Source organism: Hypomesus transpacificus, chromosome 7 (assembly GCF_021917145.1).
Source record: "Hypomesus transpacificus isolate Combined female chromosome 7, fHypTra1, whole genome shotgun sequence".
NCBI classification, from domain to species: domain Eukaryota; kingdom Metazoa; phylum Chordata; class Actinopteri; order Osmeriformes; family Osmeridae; genus Hypomesus; species Hypomesus transpacificus.
Window position 1 is genome coordinate 8,257,072 of NC_061066.1, and position 22,959 is coordinate 8,280,030.

At 45.5% G+C, this 22,959-nt stretch overlaps 1 protein-coding gene across 1 annotated transcript; it reads left to right on the forward strand.

Moving 5' to 3' along the window:
• The first annotated feature begins 255 nt into the window (after nt 1-255).
• On the forward strand, nt 256-22,955 carry hgfa (hepatocyte growth factor a). The gene is made up of 18 exons (XM_047022678.1): nt 256-791; nt 4,788-4,953; nt 5,546-5,658; nt 6,137-6,257; nt 9,797-9,936; nt 10,447-10,567; nt 10,942-11,060; nt 13,965-14,130; nt 14,358-14,491; nt 15,506-15,599; nt 17,002-17,138; nt 18,201-18,236; nt 18,414-18,522; nt 18,867-18,941; nt 20,324-20,461; nt 20,592-20,698; nt 20,826-20,968; nt 21,148-22,955. Exons 1-18 carry the CDS (start codon nt 728-730, stop codon nt 21,346-21,348), a joined length of 2,184 nt encoding a protein of 727 aa, XP_046878634.1. The 5' UTR covers nt 256-727; the 3' UTR covers nt 21,349-22,955.
• The last annotated feature ends 4 nt before the right edge of the window (nt 22,956-22,959 follow it).

Consider the following 22,959-nt stretch of genomic DNA (forward strand, 5'->3'; position numbering starts at 1 on the left):
CTGCATAGCTCCTAAGTGTAGCTGTACATGTCTGAATGTAGACAGTTTTGGTATAGGTTTATAAAATAGGTTTATAAAATAATCTAGAAGAGGAAACCATTTCTAAGGCTGGTTACATGGCTTGTTGTGTTTAGTCCCAGTGTGCTCCTCATGTTAACCGGGGTTTGTGCGTTTGGCAGCGGCAACAGGTCCTCCGGGACCGTAATCACTTCTCTGCATACTGTTCCTTTTATGCATGTGTGCAAATCCGCCCAGCTGCGTTTGTAGTTAGACTCAAGTCAGAGCGGAGGAGAGAGAGAAAGGGGAGGTTCAAGGGAGTTGTTTAAAGTCTTATCATCGGAACGGGGGGACCTTGCGCTCAAATGCGTCTTATGACACCGAAATGTATCTTCTGCACACTCAGTTCATTGCTCCAAGGGGAAGTGACATGCATCCGGTTTGGCATCACCCCATGCTGCTTGGATAAACAAATTGACAAACGCACTTTGCGCGAGGCGGTCGACGGGACGAGAGAGTGCAGTAAAAGTGCAATTTAATTGCTCCAAAAGTGGGGGGAGGGGAGACGGGGGGATAAAACGGGGTTGAGGAGGGGTTGAACCAAGGACGGCTGCGTGGAAGGCTGTTCCTGTTAATCACAGATTGGTCCTTATAAACAGGTAGAGTCACGGAGAAGAAGACACATCGTTCAACTCAACGCAAACTATCGGATTAGCCAGTGATACCAAACATGAAGCCAAACATCATGTGGATGTACAACGCAATCCTGTGTCTCCTGCTCGCCGTGAATGCAGGTAAACTGACACAAATGAACAGGTTCGGGTATAATCTAGGCTAGGATTCTATGCGTTATGCGTAATGGAGAGACTTGAGTCGCTTTGAGCGGTATTTTCATTCATTGATGATTTCTTGTGAATTGTACCGGTTTCTTCGATAGTTAACTTAATTACACTGCAATTACACTTTAAACTTGATTTTAAAGTACGTTAATTTGGGTTGCCTATGTACAAACGGGTCAGCTTAATTGAAGTAAGGTGGCATTGTCGATTTTTTAAATTAGTTTAGACTCCCCAATTTCAAAAGTAGTCGTGCTAAGAAGGATAATGATCAGCAATGCTTTGCCTTGGAGGTCGCGTGTGGGTGTGAATGTTTGTCTGTGGCAAAGTTCCCATAGAGGATCAAACGTTGTAAACCTTTTGCTGCTGTAATGTACCATGGGTTAAGTTAAAACATCATTCATATTGTATCATTACATATACTTTGTGTCGAAACCCTAACCCTTAATTTGAATTCATTTAAACCCATTTGGTGTTAAGCTTGGCCTATGTTCATTTTATGTCAGTTTAGAAACTATTTAAAAGGGAACTGTGATGCAACATACACTTAGCCTTCTTCTCTCCTTGACATATTGGCGATGTCCTAGTTTTTAAGAAATATAAAAATGAAATATAAAAAAATGAAATATAAACAATTTAGCATCAAAGTATGTTGGTGTAATGCAGCCGCTAGCACTCAATGCATGCGTCATGCATTCCAAATGCGTAAAGGTCAGTTTCAGCCGCAACAAGACCATTTAAGTTGGAACATTTTACCGCCCATTCTTTTGAAGCGCATCTGCTGATGTGAAGGCTTTGTCATAAACTTTTTTTATATAGGTCATGGTCATTTCAGTAATAGTCTATTTACATCTGTGGAACGATAATGCATAGCTACTGGGTAGATGACGTGCAGCTACATATTTCAGATAATTCATGTTAGCAGGGCCGTAACTACCATTGAGGACACCGAGGTCGTGTCCTCGGTATTTTTTTTCGTATTTCAGTTTTTTTTTGTGCTTAAATCATGGTATATAAACTCAAAATAAAGTACACGTGAAACTGACTGCAGGACGATGATCTTGGTCTCCCACAAACCGTAACGTGATTTTATACTTGAAGAGCCGAGTAGCTCAAGAGTTTGGACATACGTGCTGCGCGTCATCAACAAAACGTACTGTCGTTATGGTAACCACCAAACACAAGTCGGACGCTGATGTTACCGCCATAGACCAGAGCCATAGAAAAAGAATTTGCAGAATCTTTTTCTATGGCTCTGCCATAGACATACCGCTACTGTTAGTGAATAGCCTATGTTAGTTACAGTCACTGGAAGAGGAGCGCAGCAAACTAAACATGTAGGTTAAGAGAAGTTTAAGTGGCAGATGACTGTGAGAAGAAAGATTCATTTTCATGTGGAAATATTTGTATTGCAGCAACGTACTACTCGGATAAGGAAACATCAAATCAAAGTTTGGTTAACTCCGTCAGTACCGGTTGTCAATCAATTTCCACCGGTTGAATCAACATTCATTTTGCGATTGATATGTCATTGATGTGATTGATTGAAAATTAAATTCAGTGGCAATTGGGAAATATCAAACTGACTCGCTATCGCTCGGTCGATACGTTCCAGCCTCAGTTTGATATTTCCCGGCATGACCGAACGGTCGAGGTTAGTAAGTAGTTTGTTATATGGCAATTTTAGATTCTTTTCATTTTGTAAACGAAAATAAATGGTACCTTTAGGCTAATTGTAGCTAGCTCTCAAGTCTTCTCACGGTGTGTTTCATGTGTTGCCAAGCAACTCATTACTTTTTATAGAAAGCTGACAACATGGTTCTGCTAAAATGGCTTTAATTTCATCACAAAATAACGACACAAGTGATTCAAAGAGTCTGGTCTTCATCCTCACTTTCGATGACAAAGCTTTTCAGCATCATCTGGATAGTAAAACTCAGCAGCTGACTTGTCCATATCGCTCATTTTGAAGCTGACGTCAGAGGGCAATACGGATCCGTATTGACCGGCGAGGAGGGCAATACGCGGCTGGGGTGACTACTCATTATCCAATCAGAACGCTCGTACCGTCGTTGCCATATAATAATAATTTAAAAAAAATTGTGGTAACTTGCCCTTACTTCATGAGTCCCATAAAGGTCCTTCAAAAAGCCTCAGAATGCCCCATGTTTACTTAAAAATTTCAAAAGCTCCACACCGCCCCATATTCAAAAGTCATAATGATGATGTTTTTGCTCCTTAAGACTCAATAAGAGAAAATGGCCATATTTAAATAATGTAATTTAAAAAAATTCCGGGGGAGCATGCCCCCAAACCCGCCTAGAAGTTCTGACTCATGACCTCAGTATTTTTTGGGCCCTGCGTACGGCCCTGCATGTTAGTCAGGCAGAGGCTGAAAACTCACTAAAGTACCACAGCACGTGGCACATGACCAGTACATTGTAGTCCAAATCTCGTGCACGGGATCCGTGCCTTTACCTTGGTAGAGCTCAGGGCGCACATGCGCATGATGCACCCCTTCCCCGAGGAATCCATGCGCGTGCAGGCAGAGCGCGAAACATCTGGCTAAATTCCCGAGGTTCACATTTCTCGATTGCAAATGTTCACTGGAACAGATGCGCATGCAAATTCCAGACCAAGGCACACCTTTAACCTGTTTCCTAGCTGGTTCAAGAGGAGATGCGGTTTATTGGATACAGTTCTTCGTTGCGAAAAAAACTAAAACGGGAAAGGTTTTAAATAGTCCACGGCATCAAGCTGAATAAGTTTATTATGGTAATACTACCTTTCTACGTTAGATAAAATCTAGAACGTCGGCGAGATAACGGGAGTAGGAACGTCTGACTGGAAGAGAGGAAGAGACTAAATGTTGAGGTCTAATTGTGCGGCCCGAAGAGACATGAATGTTAAAACAACAGCGTGATGAGTGCCAGATGTGGTCCGAAGCAGCCCTAACCTTAATAATGTGTCCTCCCAAAATCATCCTCAACCGCGGGGGAACTTTGTAGGTAACGCCGCTTAAATCGTATCCCTACAAAATGTTCCTAAACACATACACAAACACAGTGTCTGATTTGAGTTAACTTGCATTTTTGTAAAAAAAAACAAACAAACACGGAAACTAATCATGATTTACCATTCTCGGCTTGCCACCAATTATAAAGAAATGATTACAATAACCACAAGAACCCTATGCCTCATGAGCATGCAGCCATGAGTTTGAAAATGATTCCATTCATCGTCAGCATGTCACCAGTATAGCTGTTAGGTTTCTTGATCACAGTATGAAAACCGTATGGGGGGGGGGGGGGGGGGGGTGTAGCCTGTGTATTCCCTAAGGAGTTGACTGAACATTTTGAGTTTACACTGAACTTGGCAGGATTTAATTTGGTCTTATACAGTACGGTCCAGAAGTACATGGAACTACAGTATGTGAAGTGCATATGTCATCAGCTGGCTCCCTGGGACTCGTGTTACTGTGTGTCAGGTGGATCTGGGGGCTGTGCATGTGCTGAGTAAGGGAGTTGAAGTAAAGAGCGGATCTTGTGACCTACTTGGCTTATGAAATACCGCTACATCATCACTGGCATCTTCAGGACTCTGGCTGTGGAATGAGCTGGCCAAAGTGGGTCACTTTTCCAGTGTGTATCAGTTCTTTATGGAATCCTGAGATTTTTTTCCTGAAAATCCTGAAAGGAAATTCTGGAAAGGGGCGGTTAGTTTACAGTAGACGAGTCATCCACCTGGACACACGTTTTAGAAGACTGTAGATAAACACAAGTCCGATCACCACAAAAACACAAATAGACCAATACAATAAACATCGCTATTGCATCACCTGTGCAATACTGCTACCACTTGCAGTTTGACAGCATGCAGTATTCTAAGTGTCGCAGGAAACTGTGTCGACCAAGCTTGTTGACGCTTAACGGTCCTCTCTGCGCCCCGGTCCAGAGAGAAGGGGGAAGGGGAGGCAGGGGACCCTCCAGAGGTACCAGAAGAGTGACGACACGGCCCTCCTGTGTCCCGGCTGCCCCCCGGCCGTCCTGGTGAAGAACACCTCCTCCAGGGAGAACTGTGCCCGCAAGTGCAGCCGCAACAGGAAGTCCCTGACCTGCAGGTGAGCAGAGCAGAGAACACACACACACTCTCATTCACACAGTCACACACTCACGTACACACACTCACACACACACACACAGATTTGGTCTTATGAATTCTGTTCAATCGAACAAGTGATTTTGCAGACACTTTGAGATTTTTAGTTCATGGCATGTATACTCTCTCCCATACAACACACACACACAGGCAGGGTTACACACAAACACACACACACACACACACACACACACACACACACACATGAAAGGATAGTGATGAGTATAGTTGGGCCTTTTATAATGTCCCTCCACACCCCTCTACCCCTTCCCTACCAACATCTTATATCTGAATGGATGTGCATATCCACTGATCACTGTCTCATGGATGTGCATATCCACTGATCACTGCCTCATGGATGTGCATATCCACTGATCACTGCCTCATGGATGTGCATATCCACTGATCACTGTCTCATGGATGTGCATGTCCACTGATCACTGCCTCATGGATGTGCATATCCACTGATCACTGTCTCATGGATGTGCATATCCACTGATCACTGTCTCATGGATGTGCATATTCACTGATCACTGCCTCATCTGTTTTCCCAGAGGGTTCTCCTTCGAAAACCATACAGGGAAATGTTTCCTTCTTCCTTACGACCGCTACAGCGCTGGAGCCATCAAGGAACACAAGGCAAACACTGACCTTTACGAGAAGAAAGGTAAACAGGATTGTTGACTTCCAAATCTGTTTCTGGCTTTTTCACTTTTTTCCCCCACACCCTTCTGAAGATCATCAGAATGCAAGATGTGGAAAAAGGAGAAGGGAGGGAAAATGGAAACTGGAAGAAATGTCTTAGTTTTGTTTGTTTACAGCGATGGTTGTTGGTGTTGTGTGTCCTGTTGGATCCGTAATCTCTCTGCTCTGTTGACAGAGCACTCGTTTTGTAGCCGTGGTGATGAGAGATGCACTCACTAGCATGCGTCCGTCCTCATGCAGGGCGTAAACAGAGACCCATTTGCTTACAGTAGCGACCTGTGGTTGTTTAAGCCAGAACTGGGAGAATCCCAAAATCAATTTACTCAAAGTCTTCAGTGACATTTAATGTACTTCAGGGAGACGATTTCTCTGAAATTTCTCTAGATTTTTCTTTAGTGGTGACCTTTCTGTGTGTGGCTATCTGTGTTGGCCGTATGTAGATTACGTGAGGGATTGTATTCTCGGTTCGGGGGAGAACTACAGAGGAGGACTCGCTGAGACCAAGAGCAACATCTCCTGTCAAGCCTGGGCAACCCAGTACCCTCACGAACCCCGTCTTAAGTAAGCTATTTTACATTTTAAACATTCTCTTTTATGATTTCTATACTTGCTTGAACGTACTCCATGTTTCCTATATGGAATATCTAATGCAGTTAATGTCTTCTTACGGTACAGTGTGTTTGTCTAATGTGTACTTCGAGATTTGAAGAAAATATAGATATTTGATGCCGCTGCAGCTGTACCCTGTACGTTGAACTACATTTCCCACCATGCCACCACCAAGACACGTTCCCCCTAACCCTAATGTAACATGTGGGCTTCTGAGAAGTCGGGGACATGATTCAGACAGACAGGTAGGAAGTGTAAAAGATGTTAGAGTTGAAAGCGATAGTGTTATCAGGTACTAAACGAGGCCTGATTCCAGGGTAAGCAAAGCAGGATGAGAGAGAAGCAGATGATCCTGAGCCAGGATCTTGTTAGCAACGTTCGTTAGTTATGAGGCGTTTTAACAGCAACACGTGGGTGGAGGAGAGGAGGGGGGCTAAACAAAAGGCTTAGAGTAGGACAGAGAGGGAGAGGGGGTGTGTGTGAGAGAGAGGGAGAGAAAGAGAGGGGGTGTGTGAGACACAGAGAGAGAGAGAGAGAGAGAGAGAGAGAGAGAGAGAGAGAGAGAGAGGGAGGGTGCAAAGATTTATAGACTGAAGTCATGTTCTGTCTGTTCTCCAGCTGAGCTCACAAAGCCACAGACAGGAGAGAAAAAACGAGGCCCCAGCCCAGATGAAAACACAGGACTTGTTCTGGCCTCCCACAGGACACCTTGACTCCCCCTTCCTCCCCCTAATCCTCCTCCTCCTCCTCTCCCTCCTCTCTTCTTCCTCCTCCCCCTCCTCTCCTCTCCTCTCCTCCTCCCCCTCCTCTCCTCCTCCCCCTCCTCTCTTCTTCCTCCTCCCCTTCCTCTCCTCCCCCTCCTCTCCTCCTCCCCCTCCTCTCCTCCTCCCCCTCATCTCTTCTTCCTCCTCTCCTCTCTTTCCTCCTCCCTTCCTCTCCTCCTCCCCCTCCTCTCCTCCTCCTCCCCCTCCTCTCCTCTCCTCCCCCTTCTCTCCTCTCCTCCTCCCTCTCCTCTCCTCCCTCTCCTCCTCCCCCTCCTCTCCTCCTCCCCCTCCTCTTCTTCCTCCTCCCCCTCCTCTCCTCCTCCCCCCCTCCTCTCCTCCTCCCCCTCCTCTCTTCTTCCTCCTCCTCCTCCTCCTCCTCTCCTCCTCCCCCTCCTCTCCTCCTCCCCCTCCTCTCCTCCTCCCCCTCCTCTCCTCTCCTCCTCCTCTCCTCCTCCCCCTCCCACCTCTTCCTATTCTTGATCAGACCGTGGATTATTCATGCACACAATCGGATACCATGAGTCAGATACACACAGATGCAGGCACATGGAACCAAACACACATAAAGCATACGTAATACGTCTGAAAGACACACACACACGCACACACTGCTATGAGTGTAGAGCTACACATCCCTCGCTACACATACGCCTCCAACGCTGGCCTCTCCAGACCTCTTTCCTCTGATGCTGAATGTTCCATCATGGCTTGACACGTTGGTTCAAGACCTCCTTATTTGAAGACTTACAGAATATCCTGCAACACTAACCCTAACACCTGGCTAAAAACCCTCCCTGACCTTCCTCCTGCTGTCCTTGTAGTGAGAAAAGACAAAGAGAGAGACAGAGAGAGAGTGGGAGAGAGAGAGACAAAGAAAGTCAGAGAGAGACAGAGAGAGAATTATTGTAAAGTAAACCAACGTTTTTGGATTACAGACCTAATGAACCTGTGTCGTTTGGCCTTTGAATGACTGTTAGTTTTACGGTTGACTGATCACTGGAGCGCCAGGCTTATTTTTCTGGCGGTTTCCTTCCAAGAATAAGACTGTCTGCTACACATTCAAGTGAGTAATTTGAACTGCGTCTCTTTTAAGATGTAGTCTGAGGTTGCAAAAACATTTCTGGAAGTAACGATAGGTTGAGGTTTTTCTCAGGTATCTCAGTGGCTTGTAAAAGGAGTTGGCATCATTTAGAACATCTTTCAGGCTTCAGTCCACTCCAGGTGCTTGTTGAGTTGTTGCAGATCCCTGGTTTGGATAAAACTCACAAAATGCGATGGTGAGTCTGTGTGTTTGCGTCTGAAAGCGAAGCACATGTGAACAGTGCCTGCCGGTGCACTGTGGGGCTCTTTGGCAGAGATACGAAGAGCTGGCTAACATCTGTTAGCACAACATCATTACAGGCTAGCTCCATACCTTGGCTCCTTACGTGCTCATACTGAAACTGACCAGATGCTTTTGAAACTCAGAAAGGATTTTCATCCAATGTATTAAACGGTGATTAGAAGGAAAAAAACATTACTTCGATTAACTGGTCTCAAGCTGTACACATCTGAGCTCACAGATAACAAGACAGAGTTTGGGGGGAAATCCCTCCCTCAAACCCAAGTCCATATTCCCTGGCCTGTCCTGAAAGAGATCTAAGAATGGACATCTAGTAGCCTCTAAGCTTTAGGGCTTTAGAGTCTAAACTTTAGACTCTAAAGCGACTGTTTGGATAAAACAATGGTTGTTTGCAGCAGGGGGCTTGGGTCTGTTTGAAGGGTGATCGGTTCACTGCTAAGCTTCCAACCAAATCCCCAATCTGAGCTTTAATGTCAAATGGTCAAAGTGAGCTTCCTCAGACTTCCTCTGTGTGTGGGGATGAGTGATGTTGTGCATTAGCTCTGTGGAAGCCCTGAGGCTAAGGGGGACAGGGCATCAACCCTCCCCCGAGACGGTACCCTGGAGCTGGGGTGAGACTCTGACTGAAGTTGGGCTGATGGGAAGAATCTGGATTCTTTTCTGTTTCCATCAAACCATTTTTTCTTCTTTTTCATTCTGTCTTTCTCATCTGTTTCGGTCTCTTTCTTTCTCCTCTTCAATCCCCCCTTTTCTCTCCCTGGGTGGGAAGGGTTTGGGTGGGGGCGGGCGGGCTGGGAAGTGGGGATGGTGAGGTGGGGGAGGGATGGGGTGTTGACATGCCAGCTTTTCATCATCCAGCTTTCTAGAAGATGAATTGCACACGGTGTCCATTTATGTGGTGCCGTCCCCATTCCTTCACCGGCTCCTCGTGGCGTTCTTCCTCAGCAAGGTGGGCCCACAAGGCTGAAAGCAGGAGAGAAGGATTATGTTTGAATGTGTGAAGTCAGCCTGAAGCCGTGCTGTTTGGACTGCTGCTAGTGATTGGTACAGTGGTCCTGTGAGGATCCCTGTTGCGAGATTGTACAGTGTAGCGAGAACAGGCTGTTTTATAGACTGTAGTAGATTCTTTGGCCGATGCACAACTGAGAGTGGAAAATAAGACAGATTGGAGATTCAAGGAGACACAGAGGGATTCAGTACTCAGCTCAGACTGAAGGAATCTTTACTTTTTTTATATGCCAGACATTTTTCTCTTTTTGAAGTAACATCATACATGTTTTATGGAACCAAATCCACATAAAAGCACACATTTGTCAAACTCCCGGTGGGTTTATTTTTTTTAAATAAATATAAAGATTTGACTGTGATATTTTTGACTTCATCAGATTCCAGAAGGCGAAGAGAGGCAAAGACTTGAGGGAGAACTTCTGTCGTAACCCTGACAACCACAGCAGCGGGCCGTGGTGCTACACTGTGGATCCTAAGATCAGATTCGAGTCATGTGGTCTTCCACAGTGCTCTGATGGTAACTACTGAGTATCCATCCATACATCCACCCATACATCCATACATACATCCAAAAATACACAGTATCAATCTATCTATCCATCTATTTACTGATCTATCCATCCATCTATTTGGATGTCAAGTGATGAAACGATTGATCAAAGTCAATTGATTGATGGATAGTTCCATCAATCCGCCTGCCTGCCTGCCTGGAAGGAAAGCTGTGCTGAAGCTGTGGTGAAGCTGTGCTGTGCTGAAGCTGTGCTGAAGCTGTGGTGAAGCTGTGCTGAAGCTGTGCTGAAGCTGTGGTGAAGCTGTGCTGAAGCCGTGCTGAAGCTGTGGTGAAGCTGTGGTGAAGCTGTGGTGAAGCTGTGCTGTGCTGAAGCTGTGCTGAAGCTGTGGTGAAGCTGTGCTGAAGCTGTGCTGAAGCTGTGGTGAAGCTGTGGTGAAGCTGTGGTGAAGCTGTGCTGTGCTGAAGCTGTGCTGAAGCTGTGGTGAAGCTGTGCTGAAGCTGTGGTTGTGTTTGCAGTGGAGTGCGTGCGCTGTAACGGGGAGGACTACCAGGGGCCCATGGACCACACCGAGACCGGGAAAGAGTGCCAGAGATGGGACGCCATGAAGCCCCACAGACACCCCTACCTCCCCAAGAAGTACGCTCAGGAACCAGGCCTCAACAGAAACAGAAAGGGCCTGTTTGTTTACAGAAAACTGCTTGTGTGTGCGTGAGTGTGTGTGGTGTGTGTGGTGTGTGTGTGGTGTGTGTGTGGTGTGTGTGTGGGGGCAGCAGTGAGAGATAGGGAAAAACAACCTAGGAGGACGAAAACCATGTTGACAGTTTGCTCTTTTGCAGCAAATAGGATGTTGAAAATTGACCTCAAGTTTGACTTTGGCTGTCTGATTTACATCATGCGTCATGATAACCCCTTCTCTCTTCCACCTCACTCCTTCCTTTCATACCTCGATCACCCCTCTCTCCTCCTCTCTTGGTACGTTCCTACTTCGATCACCCCTCTCTCCTCTCCAGGTATCCTGACAAAGGTCTGAACGACAACTACTGTCGCAACCCTGACGGCCGTGAGCGTCCCTGGTGCTTCACCATGGAGACGAGCAGGACGTGGGAGTACTGCAACATCACCGCCTGTGGTGAGTCGGACCTCCTGTGGCTGTCTGAGACACAGAGGTCAAACCAGGTGCGCCCTGGCAGTTTACCAGATCAGTGAGTGTACCGCGTAGGCTGTGGCCTTAGCGCAGCGGCCCAGGTTCGAATCTGCCCTGGGTTTTTTTAACCCGCATTTATACTGACCACAAACAGGGTTCGTACAAGGTGCTGAAAGTGCTTGAATTACTTGAATTTGACTTATTGAACTGAAACTTGTACTTGAAAGGAGCCTGAATTATTTAAAGACAATATATATGAATTTACAAAGTAATTTTGAAGATTTTTTTTTAAAGCACCATGTGGGTCAGGTCTTAAAGAGACGTCTAATAAACCCACTGCTGTCCGTCTCATTAATGTTAATCAAAGAACAAAAGAAAATTGATTGAATAACATATGTAGCTTTAATAAGGATTAATTTAAAGTAAATAAAGTATGTTTGGTAAATGAGATCTCTGATTGTAGTCCCTGAAAACCCCCAGAATAGTGCTTGAAAAGTCCTTGACAGTACTGGATTTTCATTATACAGTATCTGTACGAACCGAACCGTGACACACACAATCCTAAACCTCATTAATGCAGTGTCACAGCTTTTTCATTGTATGTATGTGAGAAAAGGCCTTGAGCAAACTTGACCAATCTCATGCAATTTACTCACACTGCATCCCCAAATCCCTTTGAACATAATTGTCTACAAAAACACACACACTGACGACCTTCCACAACACACACGCTCTCACAATCCACAGTCCATTCAGAGCTTCAGGCAACGTAGCAGTAATGTGACTGAGCACCAACCAGGCCTGCACAGAGAGAGGACTCTATTGAGGCTTTGCCAGAACGCTCAACGATCTGTTTGAGGGGGTTAGCTACGGCACCGTAGCTGTTGTCAAACCGGGAGCAGAGTCGGCGGTTTCGGTGGGTTACAAGACCAGTGGAAGATGCCTCTTCTTTATTTACTCTCGCTGTTTAATGTGGTTTTCGTCTGCAGCACATTTACCTCGTTCAAGGGCAAATCGTCTGAAAAGAAAAGAGGATGATATATCAGTGTCAGACATGTCTTTTATTGAGACCACGCGATCGAAAAAGTGCAGAGAAGAGAAGGGTGGATGTTGAAACAGTTACAGACGCAGGGACACTCGAGGCTGCATGTTCAGAATTAGGGTTCACCTATTCTGGCAACATATCATGTGTTGAGATCAGACAGATGGAGGTTTTACATCTTAGAAAGAAGTAGATTTCTGGTGAAGAGTTCGGGAGAGAGAGTGAGGAATTGTGTGTGTGCTCATGGGTGTGTGTGTGTGTGTGTGTGTGGGTCGGGCAGCAGTGAGAGAGGGAGAAAAGAGAGTAGAAGACAACGAAGGAGGATGAAAACCATGTTGACAGTTTTCTCTTTTTCAGCAAATAGGATGTTGAAAATTGACCTTGAGCTCGAGCTTATCCGGCTGATTTACAACGAGGGAGGGAACTCAATTTGTCCAGATGTTTTCTTCAGTGTCGTCCCTAGTAAGATAATACCGCTGACCTGAAGATATAGATACTAGCATGCTTTAGGTTAAGAAGGAAAAAAACTTCCCTTACAGCTAACTTAATCCAATCATTCACTATATTTCGCTTTAAGAAATCCCCCCGCCCCTTCCCCCCATCCTAACCCCACACCCAACCTCCATCCATCTAATTTATCAAAGCCGGCAGAAACACACAAGTGCAGATCCGGAGGGGTGGAAGCGGTCCCTGTGTGCTGTATCTGGGAGAAGCAGGATTGGGATGTTTGGAATAGTTGTGTGGGTCTGGAGGGGGTCGGCAGAGCAGGGTGGATGCACCTTGTTTGGGTTGGCACGCTGTCTCCCAGCCCGTCAGGTTGGCTCTGGGGATATACTCTACAGACACACACACACATGCTCACTGTGATATTCATCATTTGTGTGTTTTATAAGGGTGGTTCTGTTTGTTTTAGAGGTCACAAGCTGGGTTGGGGGGCAATACTATTTCAATTCATTAAGGTAATGAAGTCAGATTCTGAAGTGACAGCCTATAAATATGATGTTTAGATTCTTTACATGTTTCATTCTTTTCGTTTTGGTCCAGCATTTGTGTGTTGGTAGCATGTGCTCTGCAGAGTTGGCAAATGTACACACATCCTTCACTCAAGTAGAAGTTAAAGTAAAGTGTGGGCTCTGACATATCCTCACATAATAGGAACATCTCTGGTGCTCTGCTGTATCCACGTTGTGGAGTCAGATGTTTTGAAAAGTTTCATAGTACAACCACTTTGATTCTAATGCTATTAATGTTGTTTGTGAGCAGAATGTAGATCCACAAACTAGTTTGTCTAGTTTTGCCGGTGTAGTTACAACACAGCATTGACTAATGTCACTCAGTAAAAACAAATATCAGTTATAAACCTTTAAAAAATAGCAAACACTTGAAGAAACTCAATATCACATACAGTAACCTGCCAACCTCTTTTGTCTCTGGATGTCTGTGTTATAATATGTTGAAGCTCTATTTTGGACACACAAGAAGATTCTATCCTAGGAGAGACTTGCTGCTGGTCTAGATCATCTGTCCTCAGGCTAAACATGACACATTCCTAGTGAGGTTAATCTCTCTCCCCTTCTCACCCCTCCCTCACTTTCTCTTTCTTTGCATATCTGCTTCGTAATCCACCTTTCTCTCTCTCTCTCTCTCTCTCTCTCTCTCTCTCTCTCTCTCTCTCTCTCTCTCTTCTCTCTCTCTCTCTCTCTCTCTCTCTCTCTCTCTCTCTCTCTCTCTCTCTCTCTCTCTCTCTCTCTCTCTCCCTTCCTACCCCCTTCACTTTCCCTTTTCTCATCTGTTCATTCGATCCTCTGCTCTTCTCTTTTTCCTCCTCCTCCTCCTCTCCATCTCAGACCCAGGAAATGACATCTACTCGGACATGACAACATCCTGTTTCCAGGACCAGGGCCTGAGTTATGGAGGCACGGTCAACATCACCTCTAAAGGAGTCACGTGTCAACGCTGGGACTCCCAGTTTCCCCACAACCACTCCTACAGCCCACAGAACTACAAGTGCAAGTGAGTGTCAGCTCTGTTGCTCATAGCTCCTTGCTTTGTTTTGCAGTTGCACGCCCTCATTCCAGATGTAGTTTGGAGCAGTTTGGGAAGTGTGTGTGTTTGTTTACAACTATGCACAGACCAAGAATTGATGAGTGTAAGTCACTAATCTATCACCCTTAAACATGTTTGTGTTTTTGTGTGGGTGTGTGTGTGTGTGTGACTGTGTGTGTGTGTGTTTGTCACAGAGACCTCAGAGAGAATTACTGCCGTAACCCGGACGGCTCTGACCTCCCCTGGTGCTTCACTTCAGACCCGAGCCAGCGGCGGGCCTACTGCACCAACATCCCCAGGTGTGAAGTGAAGACGGCAGACTCCGAAGGTAGCTCGCAGGCAGTACTGACAACTGGATTTAGCAATGTTTCACCTTCTCTAGCGACAAAACATTTTTATGTAGCAACTTTCCGCTACTTAGGCATTCTCCGTTTTGGTTGTTGAGCAGCGGCAAAATAAGGTTAGCTGATTTGTTAGTGATACTTCCGTTTTGTCATAGCTAGCCACTTAATGTATTACTGTACACAATACGTACGTCGGTACATAATCTAGCGATTTATAGCTACATTTCAGAGAGCCACTAGCGACTTCTGGTTAGATTTTTTGAGGAACTCTGGTCTGGATCGAACGTCTCAGCCAACGCGGTGTTTCGCTTCCGATTTCTGTCAGGACACATCAGTTTCATGCCTCTAAGCGCTGTTTTTTCGCTGTGATAGTTACAAATTGTTTAAAATACATCAACTGTATGTATGTGTAACTGTTGTGTAGGCTACCAATTCAACCGCTTTGCAACTTATGTTACCAACTTACCATGACAGAGTGCTAACTGCTAACAACCATTACATTATGCTCATTAACACATCTCTGCCAACAATGTTCAACAGTGTAGAAAACTCTCAGGACTGGACCACTTGAGATGTTTAGTTGAAGTTGTGCTCCACATGAATTCCATTACATTGAATTACACAACAACAAAATCACCAGACAGTTCCCAAATGTTGCAGAATAGGTTGTCTGCTTTACATTTCAAGAAACCAACAATCCAAGAACATAATCCTTTAGTAACTCTCTGGTTTTGGTTAACAACATATAGATAGTTACTTTAAATTGAACTCAAACCGCAAAGACACCAATCAGCCTATTGAATGACAGCATCAATACAAGAAAGAAATATACTGCCTAAAAATAAACCAGCTGGAATTGTCTCTCTTTATCCGTATTTCCATGAGGGGACCTGTGTTAGGCTACGTGTTTGTGTTTGTGACAACGTCAAACTCAATTCCGTCTGTTTGGGAATGTTCCGTGTGGTGGTCTGAGACCTTTCTTCTGCTTCTCTTTCCAGAGTGTTACGAGGACAATGGGGAGAACTACAGAGGCAATCTGTCCAAGACCAGATCTGGAATTCCTTGTGCGATGTGGTCGGATCATTCAAACAGGTAGATGAACCTCACGCATTCCCAACATGAGTGGAGTCAGATGGCTGAGCGGTTAGGGGAATCGGGCTACGAATCAGAAGGTTGCCGGTTCGATTCTTGGCCGTGCAAAATTATGTTGTGTCGTTGGGTAAGGCACTTCATCCTACTTGCCTCAGCGGGGATGTCCCTGTACTTACTGTAAGTCGCTCTGGATAAGAGCGTCTGCTAAATGACTAAATGTACATGGACCCACCACACACACAACTCACCCCGCCTCCCCCTTTAGCACATGCTTGCGTCCGCACAGCTCCGGGTTCAGTCGAGTTATGGAAACATTTTCTAGAAACGTTGACATTTTCTTTAGCGCGGTGCCGAGGTGTTTGTTGACGATGTAGCTCAGATCTCTCCGCAAACGAACCAAGCTACGCCGTGAAAACAAACCAAGAGAGGAAACCAGGGATCACCACAGGGGTCAACGCCCCGCCCGCTTTGTATTTATCTATCCAACAAAAGAGGAAGCCTTGCGTTTCTTTCAGTGGGACCCGCCCTGGAGGAAAGATCGCCCTCTGCTGGGGTGTGTCCGTACCTGCTAACGCCAGACTTGTTGGAATGACTTAATTTACGGAAATTTCATGAAGTGAAAATATCACAGACAGACATGTTCCAGAGACGACCCCTGACCCCAGGAAGGGCTTTCTCAGCAGAGCAGATCAAAGCCAATCAGCTCCCTCGTGCGGCCTGCAGCCAGCGAGTCTGCCCCTGTTCAAGGTCACGGGGTCGGTGTTGGAGACACCGCCGAAAGTCACGGCTTGTTTAACGTTCACAGGGGGAGGGAAATGATTAGGGCCCCTTGATAAGCATGATGAGCTTGATAATCCCCTCTTTCTCTTCATTGTCATCTGGGGCCACTAGTCTGTCTCCTCTTAGATGAACTATTCGTATTATACGACCAAGTTGCTTTTTGATTGTTTTATGAGAACCTATCTATCGTCACAACCTTAACAGTCTTTTGACAGCCACTCTCCTTGATGCCAGTGACTCCCAGCGTAGTCCAGAATAGAGAGTTCTTGCGTCTGTTGCAGCATTCTGCGGTCTGAGGCTCCTGTCGGTCTGAACTCTGGTGAATACTTGGAACGCATACTTTTATATTCCCCCGAGTACTCTGTGGGGAGAAGAAAAAAGAAAAGAAAGAAATACTTGCGCTTCCTTGTAAGGGCTCTGCAAAGTTAGCACAGAGGATTCAAACCCCGACAGGGAAAGCTGACTTGAAGTTTCCAATCTGAACCTAGTCATGACTTACACCCTGGTCGTGTGGCAGTGTACCATGTTCATGTGTGCTGTCGACTTTGTATCCATGCATGTACAAAGTGTCAGTTATTTTTTGGAAACATCAAACCTGACTAGCATGAATGTGTCTTTCCAGTGGGGACCCTCATTCTGCAGAACCCAGGGTGGGCCTGGAGAGGAACCTGTGCAGGAACCCAGACAGGGACAAACACGGGCCCTGGTGCTACACTACTGACCCCTCTGTTCCCTGGGATTACTGCCGGCTTAAACGCTGTAAGTATGGGCTGCCCCGGTGACTCACCAGATAAGTGGGTGGATTTATCCTTGTAGGCCTTACCGCAGTGGCCTGGGTTCAAATCCTGGCTTGGCCCTTTGCTGCTCTATGTCTCTCCGTCTCTCTCTCTCTCTGTCTCTCTCTCTCTCTGTCTCTCTGTCTCTCTCTCTCTCTGTCTCTATGTCTCTCTCTCTCTCTATGTCTCTCTGTCTCTCTCTCTCTCTGTCTCTCTCTCTCTCTGTCTCTCTGTCTCTCTGTCTCTATGTCTCTCTCTCTCTCTCTATGTCTCTCTGTCTCTCTCTCTCTGTCTCTCTCTCTTTCTGTCTCTCTGTCTCTCTGTCTCTCTGTCTCTCTGTCTCTCTGTCTCTCTCTCTCTCTGTCTCTATGTCTCTCTCTCTCTCTCTCTCTCTATGTCTCTCTGTCTCTCTCTCTCTCTGTCTCTCTCTCCTTGCCTTTCCTGTCACACTTGATTTAAAAACTGACCTATAAAGCATAAAATGTTGTGTCTGACTTGGCCTTTTTCACATTGCTGTCAGGGCATCGATAACACTCGGGTAGACCAGCTGTGACAGAAATGCCATCGAAAGTTGTCTGCTGAAATTAGCTGCATAGCCTCTCTTAATAAAAACGTATCTTGTGGTTTTGGTCAGGAGCTTCAGAACGCGACACGCTTTAACGACAAACAGATGCTCATCTCATCCCCCCCGTACTTTCCTTCCAGCATCTATACGGATGAGCTTTTTGTTGTTGTCTCCATGTTCTCTATAGCTGGTTTCATTCGGCACGCATCGATCGGCGTCTTTTGAGTGGCCTTGCAATGATTTCTGTAATGTCTAACATGTCCTCTGTGAAGTTTTTGGGGTTTGGGACAAATGCAGTTACGGTGGATTCTGGCCTGAGAGGCAGAAACATCCATTCCGATGCAGAGAAATATTCAGGGTTGAATTGTTTTGGATGGCAGGGGAATGGATGTAAACGTCTGTTAGTGTATCTTAGTGTTGTGATGCGAGTTGTGTCTGTGTCAAGTGTTAGTTTAAGTGAGTTTCTGTGCTTCGTTGTAGGTAAAGATGCATCTCCAAGGGCAACACATCAAAGAAGTAAGTACTTTCTTGGTTACAAAATTATTTGTATATTTTTTCTGTAACTCTCATCCTTTTTCTTTTTGCTCATCTCTTTCTCTCAATGCAAAATATTTTATTAATATTATATTCAGATTTTCTTCACTGCCATTTCCTACTGTTTGTCTAACACTTTAATTTGTTTTTTACCTCAAGGTATTGCTTCCAACCCATCATGTTTCATGCACAAAACCACCAGAATAGTTGGAGGCACTGCAGTGCACCTGGCTCAGGATGGGAGCTGGGTGGTAAGCCTCCAGAAAGGGTGAGTTTACAACCAAAATAACGGGTTCAATTCATATAACCGGCTTCCAAATGACTTATGTGGCAATCCAGTTTAACCCTCTAGTCCATCGAGACAGATAACCAACAGAGTAGACCAGATTAGATGAAACACTGACGAGAACAGGATTGTTTCTTCTTCACTTCAATACAGTTTGGCTGTATAAACCAGTTGTATTATCATCATAGAAAATATATTAAAAAAAACATTAACAAAATGTTCATTCTAAGCCACATACTGTTGTGTGCTATACAACAGTATATGATGAAAATGCTTGTTTTAGCTGTTACTAGTTGGGTGTGTAAAGGGCGGTCCTCTGTCCCCAGGAACAGGCACTGGTGTGGGGGCTCTCTCATCAGGGAGGAGTGGGTCCTGACTGACCAGCAGTGCTTCTCCTCATGGTAATACCTACCTTCCTCGCTGCTCTCTCTTACCTTCCTCGCTGCTCTCTCTTACCTTCCTCGCTGCTCTCTTACCTTCCTCGCTGCTCTCTCTTCTTCAAGAGCCTCCTTTTTCATGCCCTTGTTCTTCACACTAATGTAATGCACTCTCTCCCTCTCTCTCCCTCATTCTCTCCCTCTCCTCTCTCTCTCTCTCTCTCTCTCTCTCTCTCTCTCTCTCCTCCCTCTCTCTCTCCCTCCCAATCTCTCCCCCTCTCCCCCTCTCCCCCTCTCTCCTTCTCTCCCTCTCTCTCTCTCTCTCTCTCTCTCTCTCTCCTCCCTCTCTCTCTCCTCTCTCCCTCTCTCTCTCCGTCCCGTGTGCTGTATCAGTTACCATTTCTCACTTTCTCCCTCCCCTGCTGTTGCTAATCTTATTTTAAGTGAAGCTGCAGTCCATATCCTGTTTACGATAGTGGGGAGTGTCACCCTCCCAGGCCCAGGGCTGAGAAATGACCCAGGCATCCTCAGGCCCCCTGATCTGTTTAGCTTCTGGAACTCTCCGTGTCAGCGCTGCTGATATATGCCTGGATCTGCAAAACAGTGTCTCCCTACGTAGCCTGCAGTCTGTAACCTTGTTCTGTACTGAATGTACACGTTTTCTAATTGATTCCGGTCCAATTATAACACCTTCTCTCATTTCTCATGAAGGAAGACATGCTTGATGTGAGAGCCTGTAATATCTTTTCTTTGGGATACAGCGTTAACAAAAGTAGTTTTGGGATTATGCATGTTGCTACTGTATGTTGTTGTATTGTGGATGCATTATCTAATTTCCTGTTGAAACGGGACAAAAATATTTCTGTTCCACAAAAGACAAGATCAAGCTTCCTTCCCTCAGAGTGGTCCACTGCAGTTCCACTATATTCAGGCCATTCCTGCCATGCCTGCTCGGGCCTCTTATCGCTGATTTGAATCTGCTCATGGCAACATTGCAGAACGTTCCTTCATGAAATCCTTATGCAAAAATCCAAAATATGCTACGGACACTTGTGGCCTCTAGACTAGAGCTCATGTAAAGTCCTTGTGTGTCCTTGTGGACAGTCCTGTCTGTGATCCTGTCTGTGATAAGTCCTGTCTGTGATAAGTCCTGTCTGTGATCTGTCCTGTCTGTGATCAGTCCTGTCTGTGATCAGTCCTGTCTGTGGTCAGTCCTGTCTGTGGTCAGTCCTGTCTGTGGTCAGTCCTGTCTTTGATCAGTCCTGTCTGTGATCAGTCCTGTCTGTGGACAGGACTGTGAGTGGTCAGTCCTGTCTGTGGTCAGTCCTGTCTGTGGTCAGTCCTGTCTGTGGATAGGACTGTGAGTGGTCAGTCCTGACCTCTCTCTCTCGTCCCCTGCCCTCCAGTGTCCCTGACCTGAGTGAGTACAGCGTCCAGGTGGGCTTGCTCCACCTAAACTCCTCCTTCTCCCACCCCCGCCTCCACATCGCCCACGTGGTCTGCGGTCCGGAGGGCTCCAACCTGGCTATGCTCAAACTGACCCAGTAAGCGCTGACCCTGTTCTCTGTTAGTCCACTGAGTGATGCTCCTCTGTACTTTCTTTATATTCTCGTTAACTGAGGTGTTGTCCATCCGTATGTGTTCTGTTCACCGTGAATGTGTGTGTCCCGGTAGACCAGCTCCTCTGTCGGAACACGCCTTCACCATCCCTCTCCCACTAGCCGGCTGTAGGGTCACGGAAGGCACCAACTGCGTCATGTACGGATGGGGGGAGACCAAAGGTATTATCTACACGTCATCGTCCAAGTCTTTCGCATCCAAGCAGGTTTCTGGGGGTCAAAAACTAGTCAAATGGCTGTATGATGTATATTTGATCTCTGTTGAGCTGTTTCCTTTTCCATCATTCAGGTACAGGATACGAGGAATCCCTGAAAGCTGTGAGTTTGCCCATGGTCAGCAACGAACACTGCTCTGAACTTCACGAGGGAAGTCTGGCCATCACCGAGAACAGGGTCTGTGCAGGAGGACGGAAAGACCAAGGAGTGTGCGATGTAAGTTTATGTTTATGATTTCCATGTAGTGTAATCAAATTCAAAAGATCCAAGTCAATGTTTCGTTCTTTCCAACCAACACATCGGAACCGAAACATTTAATCAACGTGCATTGCAACGCTATACTGGATTGGTTGGGTGATCTCAACGCTGGTCTGTCATTGGTTAATCCTGTGCAGAAGGACTACGGAGGCCCGCTGGTGTGCCAGGAGCAGGAACGGAAGGTCATCGTAGGCGTGAGCATCCACGGGCGCGGCTGTGCGCTCGCCCGGCGCCCCGCCGTGTTTGTCAACGTGGCCTTCTACTCTGAGTGGATCCGCAAAGTGTACAGGACCGAACCGAAGCCTTCAGGAGGAACGGTGGCAAGCGGCCAGAGATGAAGTTCCAACAGAAATGTATAACAAGACCGTTGGGGGATGTAAGAAAGAGGAAAATTATTTTATGGGAAGCAGACATTTTGTGGTAGGACATGTCCTCTGAGGAGCTGGGAGAAGTTAAGGGATATTCTACGGGGTCTGGATACGAGGAAACGTCCGGAACCGCTGTACAGGATGCAAAGAAGAAATGTTTTGCGATATGCTGCGAAAGAACAATTACACGTTAGCTTGAATTAAATTTTCAAAAAGTCATTTCTGGTACTTTTTTGGTACAGTTGGTTTGCCTTTCGAGTGAAATGTTTGAAAAGAAAAACACTAAAACCAAACTAGAGAGACAACTCTCACCCAAACAATAGGAAAGGGAACTTTGACTAAGTGTCTCCTGGAAAATACTTGAAGTTGCAGAGCGACTTTTCTTTTGTACATAACTGCAGATTTATATGGTCAGATTCAAAACCAAATGCATTTGTACGATCCCTAGGGGTTCATAGGTGGCTTAAAGTCGCTATCATCCTCCAGCTACTGTTCTACATACAAGTGTGAAAGCTTGTGGTTATGGCTATTAGCGTACATGGCTAACATGGGTGTTAGCCAGAGGTACATAGCAAGCCCGCACTGGGCTTCTCCCTAGAAAACAGTAAGAGTTTTTCTGGTGGTGAGGTATAATGAGAACAGTAGACTAACTGTTCCCTAGCTAACGCTAACTGATACTTAGCCAAACGTTTCTTGGCTAACTTGTCTCCAGTTTGGAGGGAACTACAGCCCCTGGTGGGCTTGGTGTGTTCAGTAGGACGTTTAGACGTTTTGTGTGGAGTGAGTTTTTTTTTTTTTACCGCAGATTTATTGGGTGTGTTTCTGGCACTCTGGATCATTTTATAGGTCTTATAGATCTTGAATGTTTTTGGCGGGCGTAACAACATCTGAGGGGCTTCTTTCTCCCTCTGGTTGTGTTTCATATTTAAACGGATCAGCAGTTTGTACGTACAGTATTTATTTTTTTCACTTTTGGCTCGGTGAGAAAGCGCCAGCAATTCAACACGACAAAGGACACACATCGCATGGAGGTCAGGCCCAAGCAGACACGCCACTTTGTCAGTCAGAGTTTGAGTGTAATATTGAACAAAAAACGGGGACCTTCAGAACCAAACATATCATTTTACACTTGTACTTTCAATTACTTTTATATCCTCTACAAGTACTTTGCACTGTCTTCAGGTCAGGCAGCAGATGTGTCACCCTAAAACACAAACTTCATAATGTTCATTAAACTTCTTGTAAAATTCGTAGTAACTGTTTTTATTGGTCAGAAATGATCCAGCAAATACTTTATTCTCCATAGATTAAGTCCCATCTCCCAACCCATGTCCAATGTGGATAGAAATGTTTGCTGTGATTGTAGTTTGGTGTAAATAGTATGTAAAGTACTGTATGTAAAATACAGTATCTGTTTGTTTTTTTACTTATATTCAGTCATTCTGTTCATTTATACTGTCAAAATTATAACAGCTGCTATTTTAATAATTCTCTTGATTTGTTTCTATGTACTATGCATTTTGTAAAATTCCTACCCTTTATAATCACATTTTGATATTAAATTAACAATTTAACTTACAC

Coding starts and splice junctions, on each gene's coding strand:
- hgfa (XM_047022678.1), top strand. CDS start 728: ATGAAGCCAAACATCATGTGGATGTACAACGCAATCCTGTGTCTCCTG. Junction 10,568..10,941: donor CACCCCTACCTCCCCAAGAA/GTACGCTCAGGA, acceptor TCTCCTCTCCAG/GTATCCTGACAAAGGTCTGA. Junction 18,237..18,413: donor AAGGGCAACACATCAAAGAA/GTAAGTACTTTC, acceptor TTTTACCTCAAG/GTATTGCTTCCAACCCATCA.